The sequence below is a fragment of the Bos javanicus genome, chromosome 5 (genome assembly GCF_032452875.1).
Source record: "Bos javanicus breed banteng chromosome 5, ARS-OSU_banteng_1.0, whole genome shotgun sequence".
Classification (NCBI taxonomy): domain Eukaryota; kingdom Metazoa; phylum Chordata; class Mammalia; order Artiodactyla; family Bovidae; genus Bos; species Bos javanicus.
In genome coordinates this window covers 2,083,553-2,100,894 of record NC_083872.1, presented here as the reverse complement: position 1 = coordinate 2,100,894, position 17,342 = coordinate 2,083,553, and the positions used below count along the sequence as shown (strand labels likewise).

General features: G+C 43.8%; 1 protein-coding gene across 1 annotated transcript in view; it reads right to left on the bottom strand.

The window, feature by feature from the left end:
• TPH2 (tryptophan hydroxylase 2) overlaps positions 1-17,342 on the bottom strand; it is a 103,027-nt gene that overhangs the window by 46,419 nt on the left and 39,266 nt on the right. Inside the window, exons 7-8 of the mRNA XM_061415529.1 lie at positions 15,890-16,025; positions 115-241 (exon numbers count right to left, since the gene is read on the bottom strand). Coding sequence (XP_061271513.1) covers positions 115-241; positions 15,890-16,025 — 263 coding nt within the window. The remainder of the gene's footprint in view (positions 1-114; positions 242-15,889; positions 16,026-17,342) is intronic.

The following is a 17,342-nucleotide window of genomic DNA, read 5'->3' as shown; positions in this document are numbered from 1 at the left end:
AAGTTGCCGTGTCTCTCCAGAATGTTTGCCCTATTATTCATAGTACCTCCAAAGCTTTCTTCATCTTACAAACGGACGTAAGCAGAACGGGTTTCAGGTTGAAAAGGAACTCACTGTGGCTAGTTTCTGAACATCTTCATCCGATGCTCCCAGAGATGCCAGGCCTATTTCCTGTGAAAACTGAGCAAACTTAGGGTCCGCAAGCAGAGGGACATGTCCCAGCAGCTCATGACACGTGTCTCTGACAAGAAAAACAGCACAGAGAAATGTTAGATGAGTTAAATGATCACTAGTAGAAAAAGACCTAAATTCTAAATGTAACTTTGTTACTGTAATTAGTTACTGTTACTAAGTTTTACCAATCCGAAGATTTTTTTTTTATCACATTTTAAGAACTGAAATCCATATGCATCCTACAACAAATGGCATCTTAAATTATATGATATACAGTACTTTAATATTTTGCTATTAATATTAAAATCTACTATTTTCAAGTAGTAGATATTTGGCAGGAGTAGATCCTTGGCATTTTGTCATATGCCAAGCAGGTGTTGAGTGTTTTGTTACATACATTGTCTCTTTTAATATTCAGAAGAAACTTGAATTAAAGTAACTTAGAATGCAACATTCTATAGATCATGGGTGGGCAACCTGCAGCTGTTGGCCAAATCTAATCTACTGCCTATTTCTGTAAAGAAAGTTTTATTGGAACACAGCCATGCCTATTCATTGATGTATTGTGTATGGCTCTTTTTCACTAAAACAGCAGAGTTGAGTAGTTGTCACTGAGATCATTTGGCCCGCAAAGCCTGAAATGTTTACTAGCTGGCCCTTTCCTGAAAAAAAGGTTGACTCTTGCTACAAACAGTCATAAAGGCAAAATCTGAATCCAGCTTATCATGATTTCTAAGCTCTTGCTCTCAACCCTTAAGTCACACTGCATCTCATGGTACACTTTTCTGGCACTGGGAAAGAGCAGAGGATCATATTGTCATCAAGTGGCTCTTCTCATGGACAAAATGTTATGCCTGTAACACAAGCAACTTCCTGGAGCCCTCACACGGGAAGACCCCCGGTCCTCTGTCTTGTCCAGCCTGAACTGGGTCATAACAGAGGTTTAGAGCCTCTCATTTGCCTGGGCTTCCACTTGGAGCCAGATGACCAGGGAAAGGCAGGTATGTGCTTCAGTGAAACAGTTTCCTGATACCAAACAACACTGCAATGCTTTCCCCTATGATTCTCTGCAAATGAGTCAAAAGGCAGACCATAGTTCATTTTCTTGACAAAACTAATGAGCCAGGTAGTAATTGAAAGATGTTTCCTGATATCGCCTGGCCTTCTCTTAAGTGTTATTTCTTCACATAGATGCTACAACATAAATGCCAGGTACCTCCACCATTAATACAAGTATAAAGCAAGCCAGAGGGTTATGAGGTTGAGGCAAGGGAATGGTGGTCAAGGGGAGATGATGGATACCACCGTAAAACAGACAGCATTCCTCAGTCAAAAAACCTCATTCCCACAACTCAAACCACACGTCCAGCCCTGGCCAGCCACTTCCCGGATATATTAGGTTGAGAGGACAGCCAAACGAGAATGTGTAGACATGATACTAAAAGAAAATCCAAATTCTTTCCCCATCAACTATGTGCCGAGAGTCTCCCTTTTTGCACAGAAATTGGATTTGTGGAAAAGACTATGGCGGTTACTCTCCAATCACACTGCTTAAGGCAGACAGTCAGACTCATTGGACTTTAGTGCATAAGAGGCATTTAAATGTTATCAGAACCCCTCATTTTACCTGTCAAGAAGTTAGAGACAGAAGGAGCAAAGGAAGAAAGCTAACATAGAGTAGGCTCCTGTTATGTGCTGAGTACGGTGCTAAATGTTTTCATATCCCATTAGTAATTTCATCTTCACTTCCAAAGAAGTCTTATTAATGTGAGAAGAAGTCTTTCTAATGTGAGACCAGGGTAGGTCATGGTTACTGTGGCGGTGGATTTTTGGTGCAAAACTGGATTCACTTTTGAGCTTGTTAAATGCTTGATGAGGACAGTCTTCTATTAACATCTGCCGACGTACCAATGGAGTCCAAACACTTATAGGTAGAAGGGAAAGTGAAAAGTAGCAGTTAAAAAAGAATGAAGGAAAATGTGAGTGATCCAAAGTCTTTAAGGAGTCAATTCTCTGTGGTAGAAAAGGAGCTATCACCTGGATTTCAAGTTAAGGTGTCATTATCAGAAAACTGTAACTCACAGTCAAGAGTCTTTAATAGCATTACAATGATAAGGTAATCCAACCATACATAGAAGAAAAAAGAAATTGAAATTTGAAAGACAAAAAAATCATACAACACAGCAGAATAAATTATATTGTTTCATTAAGAATGAAAGCCTGAAGCCAGAAGTCTCGCAGATTTCCTAATGAAACATTCTGAATGCCTCTGCTCTGTTCTGAGCAGAAATGCTTGCTCTGTGTTTTGCTGGTTTGTACTTTCTTCACTGCTCAGTCTCCACATAGAGAGCCCTAGAAGACACTGCTGTTCAGATCAAGCGGAGATGTAGTTTACATAGTAACCCCACTTCTCACTGAGTCAAGGCTCTGAGCACCGAAATCTCAAGACCATAAATAGAGCTGTTACATTTTATGACTTTGGTGGAATATTCTCAGAAATAAACACTGGATTGGTCTCATTCCAGGCTCTTTGGCTAAGGCACATTGTATAGAGAAAGGAAACCTAAAGTGCCTGGAAACTCTTCAACCAGCAGAGAGAGATGTTTTATGTTGCTAATTAAAAAGTTGGTATTTTCTTTAGTTTCTCTGAGACCAAAGGACTTGGAAGCTGCATTGACTTCCGACTCAGAGGCTGAAAGAGGTTCCAGACTATTGGGAATCTGAGGGAGAAGGCTGAGCCTTCTCTCCAAACTTTGTATCAGTTAAGTTCTGGAGGGCTGATATCATGCTCTTTCACACTACTTTACAAAGCGCAATCCCTTTTATGTCCGGCAGCTGAAGTAGTTCATGGTCCCAACACTGGTTGTGTCATCCACAGCAGGATCCCTGAATATCTAATTATGAATGGGTTTCCGACGTGAGTTCATAACTATTGCCTGATCGCACCGCATCTCTCCTAAAACATTCAATTATCTGGCTATAATTGCACCTGTCAGCACATGCTGCCTTCAATCTCCACATCGGCAAACTTCTCTCTTTTCAACTCGGATCCCTTTGATGCATTTTCGCCTGAATAATGCTTCTCAGAGCCCTTTTCACAAAAGCACTCTGTTCACTGGAAATATAGGAACTTTCAAAAGTGTTAACACTGTAAAACATCATGTCTCCTTTTGAAAAAGAGAAGAAGAAAAAGAAAAGCTAGAGCTGATATCAGACACTAAACTTTTTGCTGCTCTAAATTGGAATCTTCTCTGATAAGCCCTGTTAGGAGTCTAAAGCTTACAAAGGGACCTGGGCAAAATGCCCCCTGGGAATTCTTAAATCATTCTAAGGAAGTTGTGATCACTGCTGCTTGGGGAAAAAAAAGATTCAAAACAAATCTAGCGTTCTTCTCCGCTTATCAGTAGTTTTTCAAAGCTGACTCCTCCTGTCTGGTGTTGAACAACTTTTTATTTTTGCTGTAAATTAAAGCTTTTAGGAAGTGAGTGAGCATGCCGCATTTGCTTCCCATCCCCAATCAGCACATCTGTCTTTGAAACCCTATTTTGATAGGTTTTGTTTGTTCTAAATAACACAGAAGCCAACACTGCAGCTAAATCCTGAAGAGAAGGAAAGGAAGATGGGGGTGGGGGAGGGTCGCTTTGATGAAAAGAGCAGGAGGATGAGCTGGGAGCCAAAATAGTGTATTTTTTTTTTTTCTTTCGGCTTTCACACAACATTTGGTGGGTAAGTGCAAGTAATCCGGGATAACACACTGGGACACATTGAGGGAGGCGGAGGGGTGACTTTGTTTTCACTTCACTAAAGAGATAATAACAGGAACTAATTTGGTATTGAGGCAATTTTTCTCCGTTCTCATTTTAGAGCCACATACAGAGTTTCTGTAGTTTTAAAATAGCAGACTGTAAAATCTGGCCCAGATCAGAGTTTAGGCAGCTCTTATGATCACTCCCTCTTATGTCCCTGTCAGAGCACAGATATATTCATATGGGGCCCTCTTTTCATAAAGCTGAGCATCTGGATATTGCCCTTGCGGAAATCTTTCCTTTTTACCCCCTAGGAATCATTACTCTTCTTCACAACTATTCTTCTGAGACGGGCAAAAGATATTACAGTTAATTTTTTTTAATTTAGTTCAAGAAGCATTTATTGTAGAGCTATTAAATATCAAGTACTATGTTAGGAACTGAGGCTTAAAAATAAATAAGACAAAATCCTATGATAACTCTTAGCAAAAGTCACCTCATGGTTCCATAAACAGCAAATACTAACTTTCCTGATCCAGTAAAAAAAAAAAATCTTTTCTAGTTCTTCAAGTAGCACAAAAGAGCTTCAGGGGAAATCTGTACTTATGTCTCCTGTTCCCCATCATCTTAAATATTTCTTATTTCCTGAATAAAAAGAGATTTATAACTCTTCCCCTGTCTGCTTCCTCTCCCCAAATTTTCACTAGATATTAAAGGAAGCAATGTAACATAATGGTTATCAGTTTATAATCTGGATTCAGAACAAGCCCATGCTGCATGTTCCTGTGATGACAAAGTGACTTAGAGCAGCGTGGGACAGGAGGGTTTCCTGCAATGACGGAAATATTCTGTATCTGCATCATCCATTACGGCAGCCACTTGTTACAGCTGACTATTGAACATCTTAAACGTGACCAGCACTACTGAGGAAATAAACGCATGGTTCCATTTCATTTTAATTAATAAACTTAGACAGTCACATCTCTACCACATTGGACAGCACAGATGTATTGTTTTTTCATCTATAAACTGGAAGTTATCAAGGTCCTTATCTCCTGGAGTTCTTAGGTTTTGTCCTTTTTGAATTGATTTTATCACTTCAACAAGCAGCAGTAAGTTTCTCCAGGACAGAGGTCATGCCATGTTCATTTTTGGGTTCCTGGTGCGTAGGAAAGCCGGGCACATTTTAGATGTTCAGCAACTGCTTTCTGACCTTAACAGAATAAAGCAAAGATGGTGGGGCCCCATTGCTCCACAGAGAGGTAAGCATATGTTACCCCAAGCATAATTTTCCTAATCTCCAAGGTATCATAAGAGATCAGTGAAGTCCTTGGTTTTGCTATTTTCTAGTCAACTGTCCTGATGCTGAAGCTTTAATACTTTGGCCACCTGATGCAAAGAGCTGACTCACTGGAAAAGACCCTGAGGAAAAGACTGAGGGCAGGAGGAGAAGGGGACGACAGAGGATGAGATGGTTGGATGGCATCATCGACTCAATGGATATGCGTTTGAGAAAGCTCTGGGAGATAGAAAAGGATAGGGAAGCGTAGCATGCTGCAGTCCACGGGGTCACAAAGAGCTGGACATGACTTAGCAACCAAACAACAAGTTATGCGTACATAGGGGAATGACCTGACTTCACTGATCTCTGGATTTACCATCTGTAAAATGGCAACAATCCTGCCTACCTCATAGCCACAGGCAGAATGACGCAAGCTGACAGAAGAAATGTCAGATGTCTTTTTCCTTCTTTCTTGTGGGGTCTTCTCTACCTGTTTCTCTACACGGTCGTGAAGAGGTACAACCAGTGAAGAGATACAAGGTTACCTCTTCCTCGCCTAAAAGTCACTCACTGAATTTGTTCCGAATGTGCAATCTTAAAAAGCAAATATTCCTTAAAAAAAATTTCCCAGATCTTCTCCATCTTCCACACCATACATAAATGAGCTTCTCCCCATGACCCAGCACCGAGGGAGTATGAATTGTGAGTCTGCTGTGGGTGCTTTATGAGTGCTAATTTTGGATGACACACACCACACAAGGAAGGCACACCTTGGTGGGGGTGGAGTGATGGGGAAAAAAGAAATTCTGCTTTGAATCTGCTAAAATATATACATTCCTACAACCGAAACCTTTACCCCAAAAAATCACTACCATTAATAGCCTAAGAGAACAACAGTGCTCTAGCAGGCATGCAGGCACAAGTTAGGTTTTAAAATGCACAGGTTTTAAATAATGTATAGGGTTGTGTGCGGTGGTGGTGGAGTTCATGGAATGTCTATTGTTAGAACGCTCAGAGCTTTTGAGACAAAAGGCTTGCATAAAGATTCCTAGGGCTTATTTTTGCTTTGAGGCACCTCACAAAACTAGACAAAATACAATGACTGAAAACTTGGGAGGCTGGGTCTAGGAACATGTCCTTATAACTAAGAGTGACTGGAATGTTTCAAAACACATCAGTCTCCACATGAATTTAAGAGGTGCCAAGGGAAGAGTGGACCTATTTGGTATTTTCTATAAAGGCTTTTTCTCTGCAAAGATCAAAGCCTTACTTCATCAGCCCTCACACAGGGAGGTTAAGTGGTTTGCCAACAGTCACACTGAGAGCTGACGATGAGGCCTGGATTGCGGGCACGTTGTCCACAGGGCCTTCTGCCTCAGGATGTACACAGTACTCTCCCATCTGCAACACTGCTCTGGAGTGAGGCACTTCCCCTCCTGTTTCCTAGTGAAATAAAAGATGCCCCCCTCGATAAAGGGGTGGGCTAACTGGCCCTGTGAAGATAAAGGAGAGAGTGGGCTCCTGACACAGCTTGGCAGCTGGATCGTCACCGGATGGAACACCATGGCACAAGACCATCCAGTAGACACAGCCAGGACTTCGGGTCCTGGCAAAGCAGGGCCGCCAGGTTAAAGAAAGTGTCACTCTCAACTATCTCATGTAAAATTTGTAATTGGAAAATCGAGAGAGAAACTACTCAACTTTAGGACACATACAAGTTTTGAGTTGTCTTCTGGGCTTGCGTGCTAAGTCGCCTCAGTCATGTCCGGCTCTTGGTGACCCGGTGGACTGTAGTCCACCAGCTCCTCTGTCCATGGGATTCTCCAGGCAAGAGTGCTGGAGTGGATTGCCATGCTTTCCTCCAGGGGATCTTCCTGACCCAGGAATCAAAGCCACGTCTCTTATGTCTCCTGACATAAGAAGCCGTATTGGCAGGTGGGTTCTTTAACACTAGTGCCCCCTCTTGTGGGGTTAGCTTAATACAGAATGGTGGTTATTCCCACAGATGCTGGCACTATCCCTGAGTTCAAATCCTGACTCCTCTACTTACCAGCTGTGTGACCTTGAACAAGTTACTTAACCTTTCTGTGCCTCAATTGCCTCATCCATACATTCAGAATAATAAAAGTAACTCAGAACTTACAGGGTTGTTTTGAGTACTGAGTTTATCCACTTACAATGCTTAAAATAGTGCCTGGCATATAATAGTTGATATAGACATGTTTGCTGTTAATAATAATATATATACACACATATATATATATGTATATATATACATATATTTAATTGCTTCTGATGCTATTGTTTTTGAACTTATCTATGTTGGAGAATGGAAGGGGTGAAAATACTCCCAGGTTTTAGGGCCTCTAACATTCTACCTGACCCCGGGTGTGTGTTAGTTGCTCAGTCATGTCCAACTCTTTGCGACCCCATGAACTATAGCCCATCAGGCTCCTCTGTCCATAGAATTCTCCAGGCAGAACACTGGAGTGGGTTGCCATGCCCTCCTCCAGGGGATCTTCCCGACCCAGGGATCGAACCCAGGTCTCCCACATTGCAGGCAGATCCTTTACCATCTGAGCCACCAGGGAAACCCTGGGAATAGCCCAAACCAAATTTCTTCTGAGGGAGGAGATGGTTGCTAAGCTCGGAGTGTGAGCTCCTGGTTAAAACTCAGGAAAGGAAGGCCAGATGGGATCAGCTTTATGAGAACAAGCCATTCTCTGAGAATCACTGGAGCAATGCTGCTCTGCTATCCTGAACAGCAAAAATGATGACAGAACTGTGGAGGGAGCCAGTTGGCAGGGCAGGAAGCTTGGCATCACACTTGGCAGAGATGAGGCTGATCTGTGGGGGAGGGCAATTTGAAGCTAAACAAGAGCTCACAGGGATGAAGGTTCAACCCTATAAAGCTCTGGCTCATCTTCCCAGCTCACCAGGAAGACCATGCCCAGACTTGACTTCAGCAAGCCCCGATATTAAAAACACCCAGGACAGTCAGGCCTTAAATCAGACAAACTCACAGACCCAGGATGTCTCAGAGGGAAAGGAGGGAAAGTTGGGAAAGGAAAGGTCCAGTGAAAGGAATCTGATCCAGAGAGGGGTAGTCAAGTTTCCTATCAATGTGAAAGCCTATGTCTTCAGCTGCTGATACCGTTAGTTAATAAATGAGGATTGATGTCTGAGCCACAAGAACAGGAGATGAATGCCACCTGCCAGTGTGCCCGTGTTAGAGAGGGTTCTGTTGTAACACACAAGGGCTAAGCACAAAGTTCACTGACTCGGCTTGGAAACCTCTAATTATTTCTAACCAGCGTTAGAAATAATTCACTTTTATTTTTCTTATAAAACTGAAACACAGCAGCAATTATAAGAAAAATCACCTGACTGCAAAACCTTTTTTAAACTTTAAAACAGTTATATTTTAAAATAACATTAATTGCCCCTGATATGTTCAACTGTGACAAGAAATATTTTTCTGAATGCAAATGTATTTAGCGATATTATGACAATACACGTTGCAGTGTGAGTCCATGGTGTCGTGAAGTATTTCCCAGCAGGGAAAGTTTGCTCTCTGATTTGAAAAGGGACACACGGGGAAAGAGCAGGACAGACTCACGTCAGCATGTGCTGAATCATCAGTCATCAACGCAGCCCTGAATGGGGACTCCCTGACTGAATAAGCTTATACTATGCTGTGCCAAGGATATTTTTGTTACTAGTACATTCAGCACAACATCTGAAAACAAAATAGAAGAAATCTTTTTAAATGTCTTCATTAAAACATTTTTGAAAGGGATTTCTGGTGCAAAAACTGCACTATTACTTTGGCAAGAACTCTACTGGAAAGACATACACTGTACTGGTTTGACCTCTAAGAACTGACATTGAAGAACGTATGTTATATTGAAGCATCAGGTTTTAGAAGGGGCCGGTGTTCTCCCTGAGCAAAGGAGAAGGGGTCAGAGTGCTGTGCTGTGGATCTGTGTTTCAACATTGCTCTGGGCAATAGTTTAGGTTTCTAACGTACAGAACCTTGAACTATCGGCCACCTCTGGTCTCCATCTAGAAATATAGATGGGTGGGTTTGGCCTACACTGGAGAAAACAAGACTAGATTATAATACTTTAGCAAATAGGACCTTCTTGGGACTTCCCGGTGGTCCAGTCGTCAAGCATCCACCTTGCCAGGCAGGGGACACAGCTTTGATCCCTGGTTGGGGAACAAGATTCCACCTGCCATGGAGCAACTAAGCCCTCGCAGGGCAACTACAGAGCCCGTGAGCCTCAAGAAAGATCTCACACGATGTAAAGATCCCACACAACAAGGCCAATTAAACATTTTGTAAAAAATAAAACAAAATAGGCCCTTCTTGCTTTACCCTCCTTCATTTCCTAGACCTCAGTCAGTCCACACAGCTTCTGAAGAAAAGCATGAGATATGGCCCCAGGAGAATATGGTTTTATTAAGCCATATTTCTCATTAAAGAGCTCTGCATTTCTGAGATGCCACTGGCCATCAGGACTGCAGATAAAATTGAAAACCATATAGACAAGTATACATGCACATGCATATTCAGTGAGTAAGAATTCAGCATCACCTGGCATAAAACTCAGTCAAGAACTGTTTCAACTATGAAGAACAGAAGCCACAGATCGCCTAAAAGGAAGTGACCGGGGAAGAAAAACCGAATGAACTAGAGCAGAGCTAGGAAGAAGGAGGATACATACAACAGCTGAAAATCCAAAACACCTCTGAAAGCTGAGATCAGAGACGAGACCAGGGCAAGCTCCCTCCCTCCAACTCGCTTCTCCCGGCAGTGTGCCCTTGACTTTCCTGCATTACATCTCCACCGCCCCTCCCCAGCAAGAATCTTCTAGAGACAAATCCAGAGATGCTCCTACTGTTCTGTCCACTCACTTCAAACATGGACAGCACTACCCAAGACTTTCCTGCACTGAACCTCCAGTGTCCCTCTCCAGCAAGAATCTTCTAGAAACAAATCCAGAGATGTTTCTAATGCTCTATCCACTCACTTAGATGTAGACAACATGTCCACACACAGGATAGTCCTGCAGGGACCTACACCAACACTTGCAGATACAACCTCAGAGCATCTCTTCTTTATGCCACATTTAAGACGTTCATAGAGAACTCAGAACACTTCACAGACTGACACTGTTTTTTAAAGGAGGGCAATGAGCTTTCCTGCCTTTAAGGTGAAACTAAATTCAGAGGTTTTTTAACCCTTCTTCTTAGCACCATGTAACACGCAGTTGGGTCTCCTTCTCTCTCTCTCTCTCTATCCCATTTTCATGAAGGGAAGATGGGAACAACCTTCACATTTCCTTTACCTCCACTCCTTCAGCTTCACAGTGAACAACCAGTTTTATCATTTGAAACAATGTACATTCTCAAAGCAAAATCAATGAACAGAACAGGCTGCCCGTCCTGGGTGTGATTTAGAGAGAAGACGCTTCCAAATGGTCCAAATGGGCAGCCTTCAAAGCTTCGGCTGATGGCTAAGATTCCCCCATTAATGGTTCATGAGTTTACCTGAAGACACTTACTATATAAAAATGACTTATGGATGGAGGGGAGTCCAGCTACAGTTCCTGAAATCAGAGTGAAGCTGCGGGAGCGGGTGGAGGATCTGCAGCCCTGCAGGGGGAGGCGCTCTCAGCACACGGGGCACCGCCAGGCCTCCCCTGGGCCCCTCTCTCCACAGATCTCACATGGAGCCTGGCACTCTGCATGTGTCTCCCTAATCGGGCACCTCCAGGTAGCAGCAGCATTCACGGCTCCAGCCCACTTTGGCCTCAGTTTTCACTCTATACGCCAGGTTTGGGGATCCACTCCAAACTCAGTCTGGATCTTCTTGTTCCTCTGTTGCCTCTGCCAGCTGGCCTTGAGTTAATTACAGTCTGATGAAGGAGACTGACACATGAACAAATAATTACCATGCAGTGTTCTAAGTGCTAAAATAGAAGTAAGGCAAATGCTACAGGAATATCCAGTACTGCCTGGGAAAGTCTTCACACAAAAGGGTGCAATTGAGTTTTAATCCTGAGACTTAAAATGATCTCACAAGAATCATTCCAGGGCTAATGAACCACCTGTGCAAAGAGATGGAGGCAAGAGCCAGCAGGGCCCCAGGATGGTGAGAAGTCCAGTGTGGCTGGAGCATAAGGTTCCAGAAGGGGCAGAAAGAGAGACAGAAGATGTGATTTGATGATCTCAGACATTTTCCCCCTGAATGTAACAGGGAACCAACAGAGGTTAAACATGAGAATGCTATACTCACATTGGTGTTTTAGAAAGGGAACAAAGCCTACAGTAATTGTCAGACAGAGTAGCCACGTTAACACGACCTGTCAAATATCTCCTTCTCAAACAGTGGCTCCCACTGGGGAAGATGCTGCCCCCTGGGGACATTTGGCAATGTCCGGAGACAACTTCGGTTGTCACATCTGGCAGGGGTGGGAGCCTATGCTTGACATTTAGCAGGTAGAGGCAAGGGATGTTGCTAAACATTCTACAATACACAGGACAGCCGCCTACAACAAAGTGTTATTCAGGTCAAAATATCAATACTGCCAAGGTTAAGAAACCCTGTTCTAAAAGATGATATGGCCAGAGGGTACAAGGTGACACAGCCCACAGGGACTCCTCAGAGAGGCAAAGAGGAGACCAGGAGATTGTGGGGCTTCTCACATTTTGTCCTGCCCCCACCAGCAGGTGTGATGCTCACACACCCATGCAACTTGGAGCTCGGCTTCTTTCCCTCCTTCCACAGAGTGAGAAGGACACTATTACGGCCATAACCTTGAATTTGACCCAATTGATTTTTTTTAAGGAAATCGTTTGTAAACTTCAATATTCGATTAGTGACATAGGTGCTTGCTGATCAAAGCAGGCTGATCAACGAGGTGCATAATCCCTGCCTGGGGCAGCGCTCCAAGGGAGAAAGAGCCAGAACACCCCCTCCCTTCGGGCAGAATCCGTGACCTTTCAGTCCAAGTAGAAATGCATGGAAAAGCAGCTCCTCCCTCCTCTTCCTGAGCAGGAGTCGCTGATTCTCCAGGACTCTCTCCTCTACCGTCCCCCAGGCCAGAACACTCCCCAGGGGAGAAACCCAAATTGCCGTTGCCATTTTAAATTCAAGTCCCAGTTCCTGGCGGGCTTAGAGACACTGGAATTTTAAAATGTAAAATGGTAAAACAAGCCATGCTTGAAGCCCAATAATATATTGGGAGTGGAGATATCAAAGTACATTCTACCCAGATCAAAAAGGAAAATAAAGCTTTTTTTCAGATAACATATTTTTGCTGCTTTCATTCTCTTTGCTAGCTGCGTCTTCGGGGCTCACCTTCGTCTCATTAGCGCTGACTCCACCAAAACAGTTCAGCAGCTAGAAGCAGTTATTTGGAAGCAGGGTCCAAGCACCAAACACAGGAGTCACGTTGAACTCCGCAAATTGGAGAAACTGCCCTCTTGCTGGTTCTCAATTGAGGAAATGGGATTGCATTTAAAAGACAATGCCTGTGAAAGAGCTTGGGCAGTGTCAGGTAGTTAGAATAGGAAACAGGAGTCCAGAATGGCCGTGGCTAAAAGACAAGGAAGGGAAAAGCCCTCGAAAATAGAACAAAGGAAGGTCCAAGGACCAGAGTGAGGACTTCAGGTAGAATAAACAGCACTCCTGGCTAAGCCCAATTTGCATAGGGCAGGCCCATGGGAAGGGAAAAACATAAAAAGAGGAGCCAAAGGGCTCTCTCTCCCTCTCCCTCCCTCCCACCCCCCCCAAAACCCGAACCCCCGCCCCAACCCAGGTGCTGGCGCGCTGCCCCACTCTCTTCTCTTCGCATCTTTGAGTCGGCATGCCCTCACACCTCAAGGATGGATTCTCTTGCTATTATCCAAATAAAATAGAGCTGTAACACTAATTTGTCTAACAGCTATAACACAGTCTGTCCAAGACCCGAGAGCTGTGACGCGCCGAGGGCTTTAATGTCTATCGATCCAAATTTCTGTTGTGACAAGACAGAACCGAGCATACACTCACTTGACAGGCAGGAAACAGAATTTCATAGACTCAAACTACAGCATGGGGCTGGGAAGAGACCTGGGACTCTGCAAGACGTGAGGATTGAAGGGATCTTTACAGAGCGCTGTGTCTGCACAGTGTGCTCCTGGAAGGACGCAGTGGGAAGTGGCAGCAGTGGTTGCTGCTGGGGAGGACGCATCGGGTGTCAAGGAGCAGAGGAAGGGAAACAGTCACTGTTCACAGCGGGCCCTTCTGTAAGCTCTGAATGCTGGATCGTGGACATGCATCACCTACACATAAATCATCATCATTTAAGAGACAAACGAATGATATAAACCCCACAGAAAAGGGGACTTTCCTCGTGGGCCAGTGGTTAAGACCACGAGCTTCCAATGCAAGTGTGCAGGTTCGATCCCTGCTCAGGGAACTAAGATCCACATGCTATGTGGCTTGGCTTAAAAAAAAAAAAAAAAAATTTTAAATAAGAGTAACTTTAAAAATAAATAAAACTCACAAAAATGAGCCTGTACAAACAATCCCAAGTTAGCGAATCTCAAGTTTCCATGCTTTCATTTAGCGTCCTCTTGTGTGGTCGGGGGAGTTGTGAAAGAAGAGAACACCAAGATCAACAGTGGGTGCTAAAATTACTTCTGAGCTCTCAGCTCTGACTCCCAACCACCAGGAGCTCCTCTGTCTGGAGGTCCCTTCCATGGGCCTCTCCAAGACAGGATGCTCCAAATTCAAATCCCCCTCTTGTCTCCCTCTTTCCTTCCCTCTTTCCTCCAAGCCTAAGCCCCTTCTGATATTTTCCAGTATTATGAGAAACAACTACCCATCCAGCTTCCCAATCTAAAAGCCTGAGCACTGCCTTAGGGACCGTCTCACACTCATTACAGTTGCAAATACTGTAAATTCCATCTTAACGATGCATTTCACGCAGGTGTCCTCTCCTGCTGTCCTACTGATGCCTTACACACCATATTCCTTCCCTGGAATGGGACCTCCCACCAGTCTCCCAGCGAGTTCATGCTCCATGTGTCCCAGCCCTCACCCCCATCAGCTTCTTTAAACACGATGACTTCATCATGCTGAGGAGCCTTGGACAGCTCCCTGCTGCCTACAGAATTCAGTCCAAAAGCCCTATTTTGACAAATGACTGTTTACATTGTGCACCAGTCGATCCTATCCATCCTCAAGGAAAGCAACCCTGAATATTCATTGGAAGGACTGATGTTGAACCTGAAACTCCAATACTTTGGCCACCTGATGTGAAGAGCTGACTCATTGGAAAAGACCCTGATGCTGGTAAAGACTGAAGGTAAAAGAAGAGGGTGGCATAGGATGAGATAGTTGGATGGGATCATCCACTAAGAGGACATGAGTTTGAGCAAACTCTGGGAGATGGTGAAGTACAGGCTTCCCTGTACTGCAGTCCATGGGGTCGCAAAGAGTTGGACTGAGCGACTGAACAACAAAATTGCGAACAGAAGAATCATTTCACCCCTAACACATGCCTGCGCTCTGACCACTCTTAAGTAATCAGCCTTGCTCATTTCTGCCTCTCCCTGCCTCCACATCTTTGCACTGGTTGTTTCCTTGACTTGAAAGCTTCCCCCTCACCCCACTTTGCTTATCCAAAGAGAAATTCCTGTCCACCCTTCTAGACCCCTACTCATCTTACATTTCCTCTGAAAAGCCTCTCAGGACTGCTCCCTCCTCTTTGCTCCTCTGACACTCTGCACATATACCCCCTTACCACACTCTTTCATAATTGTTTATGTTTCTATCTCTCCTGCCAGAAAAGTCAGAGGCTTTTAAAAAAAAAAAAAAAGCAGCCGCTATATTTTATTCATCTTTGAATCCGCTGCACCTCCCTGCTAGCATTGCACATAAATGTTTGCTGAATGAATTGGCAGCAAGTACTTTGGTAAAAATATAACACATTATTCCCCCAATTCTATAGACCTCTGTGGCTAAAATCTCATTTCTTTGGCCTCTCTCTCTCTGCATACCTATTGGCACGCTACCACAGGTCTCAGGAGGGCCGGTTATTCAAACAGAGCTAACAAAGTGCCTGCTATTTGTAAACAGGGCCATTTGTAAACCCTCTGGGCTAGATTTAGAGATTGCCTATCCAACTCTAACAGCAATTCTTTGAGCACTCATCCACTCTAACAAGTGTTTCTTTCCCAAATGTCTGGAGTCCTATAAGTAACCTTTGTTTACCCTGAAAACATTTTCAGGGAAGCTGAAAGGAACTAAAAATAAAACATAAAAAATAAAAACCATGTAGTGACCCTAGAGGGACCCACCTATCAGTGAGCGTCCGGTACCCTGGGGCGGAGCGGGGTGGGGGGGCGATTCAGAGACTCAGCTCTGAGCCCTGGCACTTCCGCTGTCATCAGCTACTTTACTGCCTGAACCTCCGAGGCTCTCTGCTCCCTAGCGAAGACCTTGACAGTCCATTAATCACAAGACTATTCAGGTAAAACAGCATCAAAAGCAAAGTGATAAGCTTGGTGGCCCGAGGAACAGTGGTCTTTAGGGTTCCTGGACCCAATTCCTCTCAAATAAAGTGGGCGCTGACTGCCGTCCCAGTGCGGTGGTCTCCGCCCCACCCAGGCTTCCAATGCGAGTACTCACGGCTCCGGGGTGTAGAGGGGGTCCGAGCCGTGGCGGACGTACTGAGTGCAGTGGAACACTCTGTAGGCCAGTCCCGCCAGGAAGTCCCGAGGGCTCAGGTATCCGGCCACTGGCCTCACCGTGAAGCCAGATCTTTCTAAAGAGGTAACAGAAAGAGTCAACTAAGTATTAAGGCGACAGGACTTGACGGCCCAAGCAGGGCTCCCTATTATTTTTAAGGACGTTCCAGAAACAATGTAATCAAGGTTCTAAAACTCTCGACAATTGAATGACATACACTGTTAACAGCTATCACATTTGTGGCTTCTGATAACTAAAATATACTCACGAATGATGGTTTCCAGGGGAACAAGACATTCATTAAAATGGAAAGAAAGGTGAAAAAAAAAATAGGATTTAAATTCAGAGACCAAATTAGGGTAAGAAAGCTCAAATGCACAGAAGACTACAATGTAAACTTTTGGTGATGAGCATACTAGACTGCACACAGAAACCGAAATGTAAGGTTGTACACACGAAACTTATCTAATATTCCAAACCAATGTGGCCTTGATAAGAAATAAATTATTTTAAAAGACATCAGATTGTGAAAGACTGCTACACATTTTGTGCTTCTATTTACGTGATGCCCAAACAAGGAAAACCTATAGACAGAAAGCGAATCAGTGGTTTCCCAGGGCTAAGGATAGGAACAAGGATTGATTATAAAGGAGCAAAAGAAAACTTTCTGTAGTGATAGAAATGTTGTAAAACTGAATTGTTGTAATGGTTACAATTCTATAAATTTACTAACATCACTGACTTGTACAGTTACAAAGGGTAAATTTTATTTTATGTAAACTATACCTCAATGAAGCTGCTAAAAAATATAAATAAAATATAGTGATGCTTACCATGTATCACTTGATATCTTTCTAAAGACACACCTAGATAAGAATATTTTCTGTGTGTATGTGGTCAGTGAACACACTGCCAATTTAGCCTGTTGACTAGCACTATGGAACTGGTTCACACTACAGCTTTTTATTGATAGTCAAACCTATGGTTTTTCCAGCAATCATGTACGGATTTGAGAGCTGGACCGTAAAGAAGGCTGAGTGTCAAAGAATTGATGCTTTTGAACTGTGGTGCTGGAGAAGACTCTTGAGAGTCCTTTGGACTGCAAGGAGATCAAGCTAGTCAATCCTAAAGGAAATCAACCCTGAATACTCATTGGAAGGACTGATGCTAAAGCTGAATCCCCAAAACTTTGGCCACCTGATGTGAAGAACTAACTCTGGAAAAGACCCTGATGCTGGAAAAGATTGAAGGCAGGAGGAGAAGGGGGCAACAGAGGATGAGATGGTTAGATGGCACCAATGACTCAACAGACATGAGTTTGGACAGGCTCCTGGAGATGGTGATGGACAGGGAAGCCTGGCGTGCTGCAGTCCACCGCGTCACAAAGAGTTGG